Here is a 14,394-nt window from a genome sequence, read left to right on the forward strand (position 1 = left end):
AGTATTTTAAATTAAAATTTTCTGGACCTCTATTGCGGTAAAAACATAGAAGTCTGTAAAGAAAAATCCTTAATCTCAAAAATACAAAAATCAAAAGTAAAAATTTTATGTATTGAAAAATTTGTTATTTTCATTGATCACATATTAATTGATTTGTCAAGGGGAACAATCCAATCTGCTATCAATTAGCAACAACTAAATTAAGTGAGAGTGTTTTGTCCTTCCAAGCAAGGACAAAATTATTATTCTTATGCTAGAGCCAGATTCATAAATCACGAACAATACTCGATCAATAGAAAGACATTAGTCCATTGAAGCATTAATAACTTTCATAACCAAAATCAAATCAGTAAGATAATCTTTTAAATTTAAGTTGCTCATGAAGAACATAACGAAATCCTTACTTTAAAAGAAATATTCCTGGACATTCTCATTTTCAAACTCAAATTCAAAAAATAAAATCAATTAGACTTTGTTAATTGATAGTACATTGGTTTGTTACCCTTGGCAAGTCAATTAATCTGCAGCCAATGACAATAACTACCATTGACAAAAATCAAAAGTAAAAATTTTATGTATTGACATAAAATTTTTACTTTTCGCAATATGGTTCATTCATGGGTTACATTTCTAACTCATTTCTTTTAAAAAGAAGTTTTAGAGATATCCATTTGATATGATAGCTATATGCTTTTTCGTTTTCCATAATTGGGTATATGATTTATACCCCATTATGGATAATGAGGTATGAATCACTTTCTGAAATATGAGCAGTGTTTTATAAAAATATTTATTACCTGTGTGTCCGGATTATATTTATATGTAAAAGATTTTGAATCAGATGTAGAAGATGCTAAAGCTATAACTGCAATCATGACCAGTTAAACATGTCTTAATTCTGGAGAAAGCATTTTACATATAATAATAATAAACCCTCATCATGGTAGCAGAAGTCCATGGTTCAGATGATTTGAATGAGTTAGGAGTTATTTGTAAGGAATTAATGTGAAAAGATTTGTTTTAAAATAAGCAAAATAAGTAAAGTGGTTGTGAATGAAAATGAAGTAAGTTATATCAAGAAGTTAGAAACTTATTTTAAAAATCAAACAACAAAAATCAGCATTATATTTGCAAATTCTCCAGGACTAGTTTTTGATGGTTTAACTACCGAACCTCCTCAGCTATTGAAAGTGCAAATGAATGACATGGTAACAGGAAAGGAAAATTTAAAAGCTATGGAAAAGGAATCTGAAAAATTAAAATGGATTAAGAAAGGTCCCAAAGCTAAGAAATAAAAGTTCAGTGATGCATGTATTAAATTGCATATTAATTAACTCAAAATACATATTTAATAAACTGTTCTAAGATATTCTGACAAACAGAAGTATACTTTGCTGGAGGAATTTTTAAATATTAAATACCAAGAAGGAATGGATATAGTTTTTTTATATTAGTAAGATAGAAAACTAGTAATGTAGGTTAAATTCTTTGAAAGAAAAAAATGATGAAAAGGTAATAATTTCTAAAATTTTGTTAACAAGGTTAGTAAATACAAGGATTTTATTAATGCTTGAGAATCACTGCAAACTAGTAACAAAACATTACCAATTTTAACAGTTAGATTAATTATGGGAAGACCTAGAAATAAAGCAGATTATATAAAAAAATTAGTGGCATTTAATGCTAAAGAAGAAAACATGTTTTAAATTAAAAAAATATTGGCCATATTGCTCGTTTTTGTAATAAAACAAAATCAACTGAAAGAAATGTAACATAATTGGACATATAGGTAATTCTTAAAGAAATTATTTTCCAGAAATAAGCAGTTGTAAAATATATGAGAAAATATTCATATAATGATAAAGATAACAAGGGTTGATCAAATGAAAAGGTACGAAATGACGTAAACACGTAACAGTTAAATATTTGCATATTCCACCATGGGAGAATGTAGCGAGACATCTCGGGATGCGATTGGAGTCTCTGACTGGGATCGAAGCATGTGAAGGTGCCGCATGCGCAGGAAAGAGCAGAGGCTCTTATCAAAAGCGACATCCAAATGATGCAGCAGTCCGTATGAGGACAGGATGGCGTTCGCGTTGCAAAATTCGACGACTGAGGAGCAGCGAGGTGTTATCCGATTTCTGGCAGCAGAAGGTGAGAAACCTGCAGCTATTCATCGCCGGATGGTGACAGTTTGTCTAAGCAATCTAAAGCATGTCATGTGTCACACAAAAGGCTGTATTGGTAGACCTTATGAATAAATTAGAATTTTATGTGCTGAGATCTCCATGAGCATTTTAGCAGTGATGCTCAAACAACTTTTTGCTATTTTATAAAGTATCTACCATTAAGCATTGCTACTTTGAGCCTTTCCTTTAATTATACCATTTGAAAATAATTAATAGTCATCTTGTGATGTTTAGAAAATAAGTTTAGCATTAACTTAGAACATAATGTTTTCATTTGTTAAAGTGTGCATATACTGATTTGGTAGACTTTGTATCTATAATTTTTTTAACATTATTAATTTATAATTATTATTTAGGAGAGGCTAGATTTTTCTTGTGCTCTTTTTGGTCCTGATGGAGGCTTAGTTTCGAATGCACCTCACATTCCTGTGCATTTAGGGGCAATGCAAGAAGCGGTGCAATTTCAGGTAAAACTGCAATTTTTTAAGTATCATTTGTGTTTTGACTACCATGAATGTAATTTATGTTTAAGGCATTATTTTCCCCAGTTTTTTCTTTTATAAATGCTTTGCTAGTGAACTTAAATTTTTATTTTTATAAATTTGACCTGCGTGACAGGTTTTCATATTTATAAGGCTAACAATCCTTGTACAGCCTTGCTATTTTTTATTTTATGGCAAAGAATATAAATAAAACTAGATTTTAAAAATTTTGATTATGTAATTTGAGAATATTGTGTGTGTATGGTGTGTTGTTTTTTATATATATATGTTGGGTATATGCTTAGTGATGATTACAAGATGTACACAAACATCGTTTATTCTACATTGCTCATCCACTATTCTATATTACAGTTATGATTAAAGATAATAATAGATGCAGTTACATATATAACATCTCCCTTTTTAATCAAAAATAATAATAATAGTAAAATTAAACATATTCTTTTAAATGATAAGGTTTCTTGACAGTTCTACTAGATCCAGTAACGTAGTTATGTCCATCTGAAAAATTTGATGATACTATAACTCTTTCACTATTTGGTGACGCAACACTTCTGTTAGGTTTTGAAGGACTAACAGGCACATCTAAATTTGTAGTGCTCCTGCTATTCTCAGGTATCTCGGGTTCATCTATAATTTCGTTATCATAGTTCTTTTGTATTCCAAACTCTTTCTGATTAGTTCCTTTAAGAAGGTCTCTTCTGTTCCTTTCTACAATTCTTCCATCTGTTCTTATAATCCTATATGAATATGGTCTTTCTGATTCTTCTATAATTTTCTCTCTTTCATTTAGTTTTTTCCCTTTCTCTTTTATGTAAACATGATCTCCTATTTTCATTGTTTTTAATGGTCTTGCATTTCTATCATAATAGCTTTTTTGTAAGGTTATTCTCTTCAGTAAATGTTGTTTATGGTCTTCATATTGTTTAGATTGGACGAAATTCTCTTTTATAGGCATCAATCCATTTACTTTTCTTCCAAACATCAATTCTGAAGGTGACTTAATTTCATCTGAAATAGGAGAGTTACGATATTCCAGTAATACTAAATATGGATCCTTGTTATCAACTACAGCTTTTTCTAACATTCGCTTGACCGTTTGAATATGTCTTTCAATCATTCCATTAGATTGTGGGTATTTTGATTGTGGGTATTAAGTTCTGGTTTCAAAATTCCATCTTCTTGCAAAGTCTTTAAATTTCCTGCAATTACATTGTGGACCATTATCCGAATATACTATTTTCGGAATACCATGTCTTGCAAAAATTGATTTCAATTGCTTTATCACTGCTACACTTGACAAATCTTCCAAATGTCCAATTTCAACATATTTGCTAAAATAATCTATTACTATTAGATAATCCCTTCCTTGAAAGTAAAAGAGATCTGTTCCCAATACTTCCCATGGACCATTAGGTATTTCTTTAGATATCATTGGTTCTTTAGTATTAGCTTTATGTAAACTTAAACATGTTTGACAATTCTTTACCAAATCTTCAATTTCTTTCGACATTATTGGCCAGTATAATATTTCTCTTGCTTTGATCTTGCATTTTACTGCTCCTAAATGACCATAATGAATTCTGCTTAACATATATTTTTCTAAACTTCTTGTTTATAACACAGGAATTATTTATTATAACACAGGAATATTTAAATATTAATCCATTTGCTTCTGATAGTTCTTCTCTGAAGTTAAAATATGGTTTTGCTATTTCTGGAACCATACATTTTTCATCTGGCCATCCAGTTTTAATTAATTTTCTTAAAACTTGTAGTTCTTCATCTTTTTCTGTTTCCAGTTGAAAAACTTCCATTTTACCATTAGACATTCGTATACATTCTACAACTAATCCAACATGAGCTTCTATATCTCCTTCAAAGAAATCAGATCCTTTATCAGTGAATGATCTTGATAATGCATCCGCTATAAAAAGTTCTTTTCCTGGTTTATATTTTATCTCAAACTGATATGGCTTGTATCTTATACGCATTCTTTGTAGTCTTACAGGGCATTTATTTAATGGCTTTTTAAAAATTGATTCCAGTGGTTTATGATCACTTTCCACAGTAATATTTTTTCCAAATATATATTGGTGAAATTTCTCACACGCAAATACAATAGCTAAAGTTTCCTTTTCAATTTGAGCATAATTCTTCTGTGTATCTGTTAATGCCTTAGATGCATATGCCACTGGTAAATTATTCTGCAGTAAGACTGCTCCTAGTGCTTCTTGAGATGCATCTACAGATAAAACTACTGGCATCTTTATATCATAATACTGTAAAATTGGTTTATTTACTAAGACATCTTTTAGTCTTTTAAATGCTTTTTCATGTGTTGCATTCCAGTTCCAGATAATGACAAATCTCTTAAACATGATGTCAATTCTGATACATTAGGTATGAATCTAGAAACATATGTAATCATTCCTAGGAAAGTTTCTAATTCTTTCACATTTTTTGGTGGTTTTATATCTAGAATAGCCTTAATTTTGTCTTCATCTGGTTTTAAACCATCTTTAGAAAATATATGTCCCATATATTTCACTTCATTCAGCCCAAATTTACATTTATTTAAATTAAATTTAACATTCTTTTCTCTGGCTCTGCCCAACAACTTCTTTAATCTTAAATCATATTCTTTTTTATCTTTACCCCAAACTAATAAGTCATCTATATATATATTTGAACTCCTTCTAAATGACTAAAAATTTCAGAAAAACTTCTGTGGAAAACTTCTGGTGATGAACGCAGTCCATATGGCAACCTCAAAAAACAATATCTTCCAAACAAAGTGTTAAATGTAGTAAATTCAGAACTTGAATCTGACAGCTTAATTTGCCAAAATGCTTTGTTCGCATCTAAAATACTAAAGACCTTTGCATTTGTCATTTGAGATTAAATTTCTTCAAAGGTTGGTATGTGATAATGTTCTCTCAGTATATTTTGGTTAAGGTGCTGAGGATCTAAACACACTCTTAAATTTCCATCCTTTTTCCTTACTACCACTAATGAATTCACGAATTCTGTTGGTTGGTTAACTTTCTTTATAATACCATCTTTTTCCATTCTTGCTAATTCCTTTTTTAATGGATTTAATAAGCTAAGTGGAATTTTCCTACAGGGTTCTATTTTACCAACAGCTGCTGGTTTTAATTTAATATGATATGTATATCCAGTTAAATTTCCAGTTCCTTTAAACAAATCTTGATATCCTTTTAAAAGTTTTGGTAACTTTTCATTAGAATCAGGATTTACTGTACAAATCCTTTGTATTAGGTTTAATTTTTGCAATGTAGGTAAACCTAAAATAGCTGGAACAGTTTTATCACATGCTACGACTTGAAATTCTACTTCATCCTTGTCCCCTTTCGATGTTTCACATAATAATTTACATTTTCCAACTACATCAATTGTAGTACCATTGTAATTATTTAAAGGGACTTTTGATTTAGTCAAACATTTCTCTCTTAAATTTAATTGTTTAAATTTAGGCAATGGTAGCACATTACACTGAGCTCCAGTATCCAACTTAACAAATAAATATTTAGATATGTTTACTTTTAGTTTTTCAAACCATTCGGTTTTATTTTTAGAAGACGGATTTATATCTTCTACTGACCCTAAAATATATTCATTACCATTATTGTGTAACTCATGCTCTAAATTATTCTGTACAACATTAACATTTTTAAAAGTGCACATTTTAGAAAAGTGATTTTTCTTTTTACAGTGCAAGCAAATCTTATTATAAGCAGGACAGTTGTGTAACTTATGAAAAGTTCCACATTTTCTACATGGTTTTGGATTATTGTACTTATTTCCTTGATAGTTTGAAGAAGATTTAGTACTTTGTTGCTTTTGTTTTACATGAAAGTCTTTCTTACAAGGCTGACTTTTTTCCTCTGAAGGTCGAAATTTATTACGTTTGATAGCTTCTATTTTATTTTCTTCAGTTAAAGTTTTCAGATGAAGTTCTGTTTATTCAGAAGCTTTACACATTTTAATACATTTCTCCAATGTTAACTGATCTTCCCTTAATAATCTATCTTTGAGATTTTTATTTAGAATTCCACTTACTATTCTATCCCTTATTAAACTATCTTTTAATTCTGCAAATCCACAGTTGCTACTTAATTTCTTTAAATCGGTTAAGAAATCATCAAACGATTCACCTACATGTTGTGTTCGAAAAAAAATATATGTCTATCAACACTTTCGTTTGCTTTCGGTATGCAAAAATTTTCGAAAGCTTCAATTACTTTGTCAACATCCTTCTTATCTTCTTCACTTAAATTAAAAGTATTAAATTTTTCAAGTGCTTCTTCACCAATAATATGCAATAAAATAGCTACTTTAATTTCAGGTGATTTAGTAATACCACCAGACGCTAACATATAAATTTGGAATTCTGTTTCCATTTGCTCGTATTTAGAGACGAATTTTTCTCTCATACTTTCCTTGTATAATGAATTTCTCGTATGTAGAGGTGCTCGTATCTTGAGGTTCCACTGTACTTCACTACTAAGAACATTAAAAAACACAATGCAAAGTGCATCTGAAAAGAAAGCTAATCTCATGCTGAACTTGCAACAATACCTAAGCAGCTATACTTGGATGCTCTCTCTCCGGTCTTTTATAGTTTTTTTTTTTATATAACCGGTTGTGAGATATTTCTAGTACTTTCTGCTTCTCAAAATTACCTGAAAGCAATGAGATGTTGGAATTATGGTTACAGTTAATATAGTGGTCAATTACATTAATTCAGTTTCAATACAAATTTTCGAGATACCTGTTTACTCAATGTTAAAAGCACGCACCCCTGTATTCTTACTTTTCCAGCTGAGATTTCTCTTAAAATTTGTCTTGCGCTGCATTACACAGAAAAATACAATAATTTTACTTATAATTCTACTAAAATTATACAATCAAAAGTCGTTAATCCGGACTCATCGGGACTTCGGTGATTCCGGATTATCGATTTTTCCGGATTATATATCATCAGTTTAAATCTGGTAAAATGGCATGCAGAAATTATAAAATTAAAAATATGAAACCATAATTTATGAAATAAAGAACAATTATGATCTAAAGGATATCAAAATTTACAAAAAAAAGCTTAATATTTATTTGTTTACTTTATTAAACATTTCTTTCAATGTAAGTTGTTTAAGTTGCTTCATTTTTTATGTGATAATACATTCTCTTTAATTCTATAAACAGACATCATTTCTTGTTCAGTTACAAAGTTCCGCTGTTCAAGTCCTAAAATTGCTGTGTCAAGAATACCGACTAATTTGTCAATCGAAATTTTTTCGTTTTCAATAACCTCTGTCACTTTCTTCGCTATCGGAAGTGAATTATAATGATGAGGCATTTGATTTAAATCCTATCAAAGACGGAGTACATCGAGATGAAATACTACATTGAGTAAGCAATTATAAGCCAAATAAAATAAAAACATCTGCCCTTAAGGTAAGGATAGTGCTGGCAGATCAACTTCCAATTCATTGCACGCCGCTGCGGTGTTAAAGATAAACAAAGTTTAGATAAACAAACGTTAAAGTTTAGATAAACAAAGGATATGCCTTTATCCATTTTTTGCAGCAATTCCACTTTTTGTTTAAGGGACTCCGAAAGATACTTTCGCTTTGTATATCCTTTACATATTAGTAAATATATATCGGAAATTCTATTTGACATAATCGAAAGTTCAAGCTCACTTTCGTAAAATTGCTCTAACAGTCTGCAAAAAATAATAATCCGGATCCAATTTGAAGATTAAGGAACAACGTAATCTGTAACATTAACTGAAATAGATAATTAGATAATTTTAGCTTAGCTTATCCCGTCCGTTATACTTTAAACGTGCATTCGTAAACGTATTTTGCGCATGCGCACACCCAAATTCGCAGCGGTAAAGGTCTTACGCACATGCGTCAACGCGACGCATGCGCAGAAAGTTTGTAGCTTTGAGGTCCGGATCATAGATCATTCCGGATTATGGGTGTCCGAAATAACGACTTTTGACTGTATATCTAAGTACAAAATTCATAATAATATGATGCAGTTGTTGACAGCTTTTCATTTGTATAAAAAATAGTTGGGGAAAAATTGAACTAATTTTTGCTTTTTTGGACAGATGTTAACTCCAGGAGTTATTGAACATATCCATGTGTATGGGATGGCATACATTAGTACTGATACAACACTTTTGTTTGTAAATTGTAAAATCAATAAAACAACCTAAATAGCTTTGCTATTTTTAGCACAGAAATTTAAAAAAGTAATTGCCACTTTTTGCATAAGTGGAAAAATATTGTATTTATTGTAACTTATTAGTTTTGTAGTTTCATATCAATCAGTGTTGATAAATTAAGAGCTAAATGTTAATTTTAACATAAAAATACTTTTCAAATTTCAAAGGGGATTATAATTGAACTGTAAATGTAACATTCTTATATTGAAATGCATGCTAGTAGCATGTTTGTCTGTTTTGTTTTTATTTTATCATTATTTATAATTCTTCACATTCAGCAATTGAATAGGAAATGGCTGTCATTTTAACCTCCACTGTTTAAAAATGTTTATGATAAAAACCGTCCTAACAAACCTTGGGCAAGCTGCCGAGAGTTAAATATTTTTGCAAAAGAAAAAGCAAACATAAATTTCTGCAACACACTATTTCAGTAATCTCAGAAATGTGTATTCCTCACATTTAGGCAGGAATCTATTTGTGAGGAAATTTGTAGATTCCTTCTAGATGTGAAAAAAAACAGGCAACTATGCAGAACCTGTTTACACAGCTTTATAAGATACACTGTACTCATGTTTTTATAATATACAAAAAGCATGAAATAAAGAATTCAAAACAGATACATGTTAACATATGTGTACAATACATATGTATACATGTACATGTACATTTTCTCAAACTTCCATAGTAAGGTAAACCAGCAATCTTTGTGCATTCAAGAAGCTTGAAACAGAGAAGTTAAAGGAAGATATCTCTCGGTATGATAAACAAGAAACTCTTTATGCATTATATATTCCAGTTTTTTAATGAAAGATTGAGCATCATGCTGACAATAGCAACAAATATTTCTTACAGTTGCCAACTGGCTAATTTATTTTATGATTAACATTCACCAATTTGTCCATTGCTGTAGTTTCCAATATAATGGAACCTTGTGCCTGGCTAGATCTTGGCAAATCCATTGTCAGTTTACATGTGCCTTGAAATTGTTTCCATTATTTATGAATTGCATGCATACAAGGCACACAAAGCTTTTGTTGCAACCATTAGAAAATACTTTTAATTTAATTCCTATCATTGCTAGGGTTTTTTCTAGAAATAGAAATTGCTACTATTTTTCTGTTTATCAATTTTTTTTTAAAATTAAAAACATGGAATTTTTTATAGCTTTTTTGTCCATATTGCTTGATGTTAATTTAGTCATTAATTATGAATTAATTAAACTGATTATTTTATTCAATTAATAAATAATGATGGTGATTGTTCAGGTAATTTATGATGATATTAGCTAATGAATAAATGAATGCACTGAGTAAATTATTCTGTTATTCTTAAATAATATTTGAATAAATTAATCTGGAGTTTAATTAATTCTTTATGCTAGCATTTTTTGTGTAATTGCATATTTTATAGAACATGCATGTAATCACCTTTTTTTAATTAGATTTTGTGTGTTCCTTTTGAAAACATTTTATGAATATTTATTTAGTTGCTAGTGTTTATTATGCAACATAAATTAATTTTTATTTCATTTTTAGTCTTGGTATTTTGGTTTTGGTACAAACAATGTTTTAAATTTAATTTAATTTTTGCAGTTGAAATACTTAGGCGACAGTATTCATAATGGTGATGTTATTCTATCCAATCATCCATGTGCAGGCGGCAGTCATCTTCCAGATCTGACTGTTATCACACCAGTATGTACTTTAAATTAAAAAATACTTAAAAAAGCATGTATTGATTTTTATGAATACAAGAATTATTAGTTTAAGCTTATTAGTTTATAACAGCAATTCATAAAGCAGGGTATAACTGCTATTGCTATTCTGAAATGGTGTTGCTGTGGGATATTGTGCTATTGGTTTTCACTAGGTGGGAAATTTATATTATATGGAAATTTCTATATACGTATATGAACCTAAGTATAATTTCATGTTAAAAATGATTTCATAATTTTTAAGTTTCTTAAAATAAGAGCTTGTAAAACAAGATATGATAGTTTATTGTATTTTTGTGATTTATGAAATATAAGCGCTAGTTTATGTAGTATACATATGTAAGTACGTTAACTCAGATATTAAAGATATAAAAACGTAATAACTCAGATATTAAAGATATAAAAACGTAATAACTCAGATATTAAAGATTAAAGATATATATAAAGTAGATTTCTACAGAATAAACTATCTTTTCTATTCTATAAATTTCATTATGATGCTCAGTATTCTGCTATGCATTTAAAATATGTATGCCTAAAAACTGTTTGCCATATTTATTCACGTATTCTTCCTCTCTCTCTCTTTTTTTTTTTTTTTTTAAACCAATTTTACTGTATGAAAATTGTGAGGTAAATTAATTTCTAGTTTCGAAAAGTTTAAGCAGCAAATAGAAATGATGAGAATTCAAAATGCATACAAGCAAACTAGATGAAACTTGATGATGATATTTATTCTACCACTTCAGTGATCACCATGAAAACATACAGCCTCATGTTGTCGTCTATAAGCTACTTAGGTAGCAATTCCCGCTGATCATTTAAAGCAGTTCTAAGCCCTTCTAGGATTTGAGGAGGGGGATAGACAGCAATTCACCTCCTGAGAGCATCCCACACATGCTGAATGGGATAAAGGGTGGAGAATGTGCTGGCCGTTTCATTTGATTTCTTCAAGAAATTGGTGCATTAGGAAAGTAGTGTGAGGGAAGGCATTATCTCCAGTTGCATACGGATGAACAGTTCGATCCTGTATGTTGTCTCAGTACCTCTGAGCATTGAGAGTTGCATGTGAAAGCACATACAAGTCTGTGTGCCCATCTAAAGATACTTCTTCCCATGCAAGAATTTTATCTTCCTCACAAATATCCCTTGCCCATACGTTAGGCAGAAGATATCAATTGTTTGCTTCTCTCCATATGCAAAGATACTGAATGTTTGACTTCTAAATTAATACTGAGAATCATTCTGTAAAGCAGAGTGGGACTCATCAATAAACAGAACAGAGCTTCAATGATTTTAAGTCTAATCTATGGCTGTGTACCCAATTCATATACTTCCTTTGGTGGCGGAAGGTAAGTGAGACACATAAATGTCAGTTGCCTAGCATATAGAGTTAGCATTCTCCATCTTCTGCATTCTATCATGGCTGATGCTGCTCTTCCTGTAGAAGTAAGCGCGGGTCTAAGCTGAGATGGAGTTGCAATGATGTTGTCACACACACTACTGATCATCTTCAGAAGTGGTAGCTCTTGGCTTACTTTTTTTAAGCTTTCAAGAGACTGAACCAGTAGTTAGAAATTGGTTCCACAACCAACTTACCATGGTATGATCGAGATATAGCCATCTTACGGTGCCAGATTGTCAGTTACCTGCTTCAAATCAGCCTATGACCTAAAGTAGTTTTGCTGGCAAATATTGCCTTGAAGTCATTTTTATGCTTGAAATTATTTAATATATCTATCATTCATTGAATAACAATTCAATATTAAACAGCAGGTTTTAACTGTATCATGTTCATGTAAAGTGATGGCAGTGCCACTCTTTTGCATAATGCAGCTACTAGATGCAGCTTACTTTTGTTTGTAACATATCCAAATTTCAAGACTTTCAAACTAATTGTAGCTGATTTTTTGCAGTTTTTCTATTTGTTGCCTATCTTTTATAAATCAGTGTAGATGGATAACATTTGATCTAGCTTGTGGTTATTGTTTGGCTATTCCCAATATAGAACAGTTACAAAGCATTGGAAGTATCATTTACAATGTATACAACTGATGAAATTATGAAAATTCAGGATTTGCCACTGACCTACATATCTGATGCATATTCATTTTATTTTACTTGTATGTAACTAACAGCACCAGTATATGAAAAGATGCAATTAAAATGTTCATAAAATCTATGAATTAAGCACAAAGATTTGTTTGGATATATCTAAATTTTATGTATAACTTGCATATATTGCAGTGTAAAAAGTATGCATAAATTTTTACAATTCCCCAGATACATTTTATATTTTTATGTTCAGGTTTTACATTTTGTTATACTGAAGGTCATTTGTAAATTGTACTTTTTGGTACTTCCCTTGATATCAGTTCTAGATAAAGATAAGAACTACAAGGCAAAAATTAAATTTTTATCAATTTTTTATTTTATTAATTTGAAACAGATAAATAGATTGTTTATCTGGTGTTAGAATATAGACTATTGTTGCTAAATTATATGAGAGTGATTGAAAACTGTCTTCATGTGTAGCTTAAATTTTGCAGTATATGCCTGTTTTCCACATATTCTCAAACCATTTGTAAGCAGCTTGTTTTAACTCATTTTTTTTAAATAAAATTCATGGCTTCAGTATATATTGTTGTTTTCTTCATATAATTTTCTCTACATTTGTATATATATATCAGCCATTATATTTATTACATAACTTTATATATTTCATTATTAGCCCAAAGGGCTATTAATCTCAAAATGGCATTTTGCATTGCTTCACTTTCTGCGTTGGTTCATTTTTCATATTGTTGCCACCAAATATTATTACCGTGTATTATATTTAAAGAAACTGAATAATGAAGAATCTGCATGAATGTTTCTTGCATTGTGAAAAAACAATGGTACCTGAGACATCCAATTTTGAATAATGTAGTCCTCTAACCAAACGTGGGCACTCGGAGGCCTGAATTTTGAATTTGTTTTATTATCTATTTCAGATTTTGTAAAACTTTATTAATTTTTCATTAACATTCGCAATGCTTTCAAAGCAAGCAGTGGCAGCATGATATTGAAAAAGGGCATTTTTATTTCCAGCGCACAAAACTGTATATCGGAAATAAAAGTCTCAAAGGTTTCACATTTTAACGGTCACCCAAAAGGCGTTAGCCCGAAAGGACTATTAATTTCAAAACAGCATTTTGTGTTGATTCACTTTTCACACTGTTGTGACCAATTATTGTTGTCATGTATATTTAAAGAAATTAAACAATGAAGAATTTGTATGAATGTTTCTTGCATTATGTAGAAACAACGGTACCTAGCGTCATCAAATTTTGAATAACAGGGTCCTCCAAGCAAACATGTTCACTTGGCAGCCCACATTTTGAATTTGTTTCATTATCTATATCAAATTTTTGTAATATTTTAACCAATTTTTAATTAGCAAACTCGATGATTTCAAAGCGAGCAATTTTATGTCGTTTAAGTATGAAGAACATAATATTTAATAAATAAAGGTAACACAAAAAACGTTAAAAAAGACGCCCTTTTTGGGTGTAATATAAATTCTTAAAGTTTTCAGATTTTCTTTTATTTAGTTTTTCTTTCTGTCCTTATGGTATGGTTGTGTCTGTTATTGCTGTGGCTAATCTCACTTGTCTGACCTCGTCAGAACAAACCCACAAAATTCACCATGGCAAGCATTATGACTCTTTCTTGCAAAAGCCTTGG

General features: G+C 30.2%; 1 protein-coding gene across 3 annotated transcripts in view; it reads left to right on the forward strand.

Moving 5' to 3' along the window:
• Positions 1 to 14,394, forward strand: part of LOC118198772 (5-oxoprolinase) — a 187,030-nt gene that overhangs the window by 86,718 nt on the left and 85,918 nt on the right. For all 3 annotated transcript variants that reach the window (XM_085822874.1, XM_085822870.1, XM_085822863.1), the window contains exons 21-22: positions 2,549 to 2,659; positions 10,550 to 10,651. In XM_085822874.1, coding sequence (XP_085679000.1) covers positions 2,549 to 2,659; positions 10,550 to 10,651 — 213 coding nt within the window. The remainder of the gene's footprint in view (positions 1 to 2,548; positions 2,660 to 10,549; positions 10,652 to 14,394) is intronic.

The sequence above is a fragment of the Stegodyphus dumicola genome, chromosome 1, assembly GCF_044657685.1.
Source record: "Stegodyphus dumicola isolate Sdum_Otavi_A_Nest chromosome 1, ASM4465768v1".
In the NCBI taxonomy this organism is placed as follows: domain Eukaryota; kingdom Metazoa; phylum Arthropoda; class Arachnida; order Araneae; family Eresidae; genus Stegodyphus; species Stegodyphus dumicola.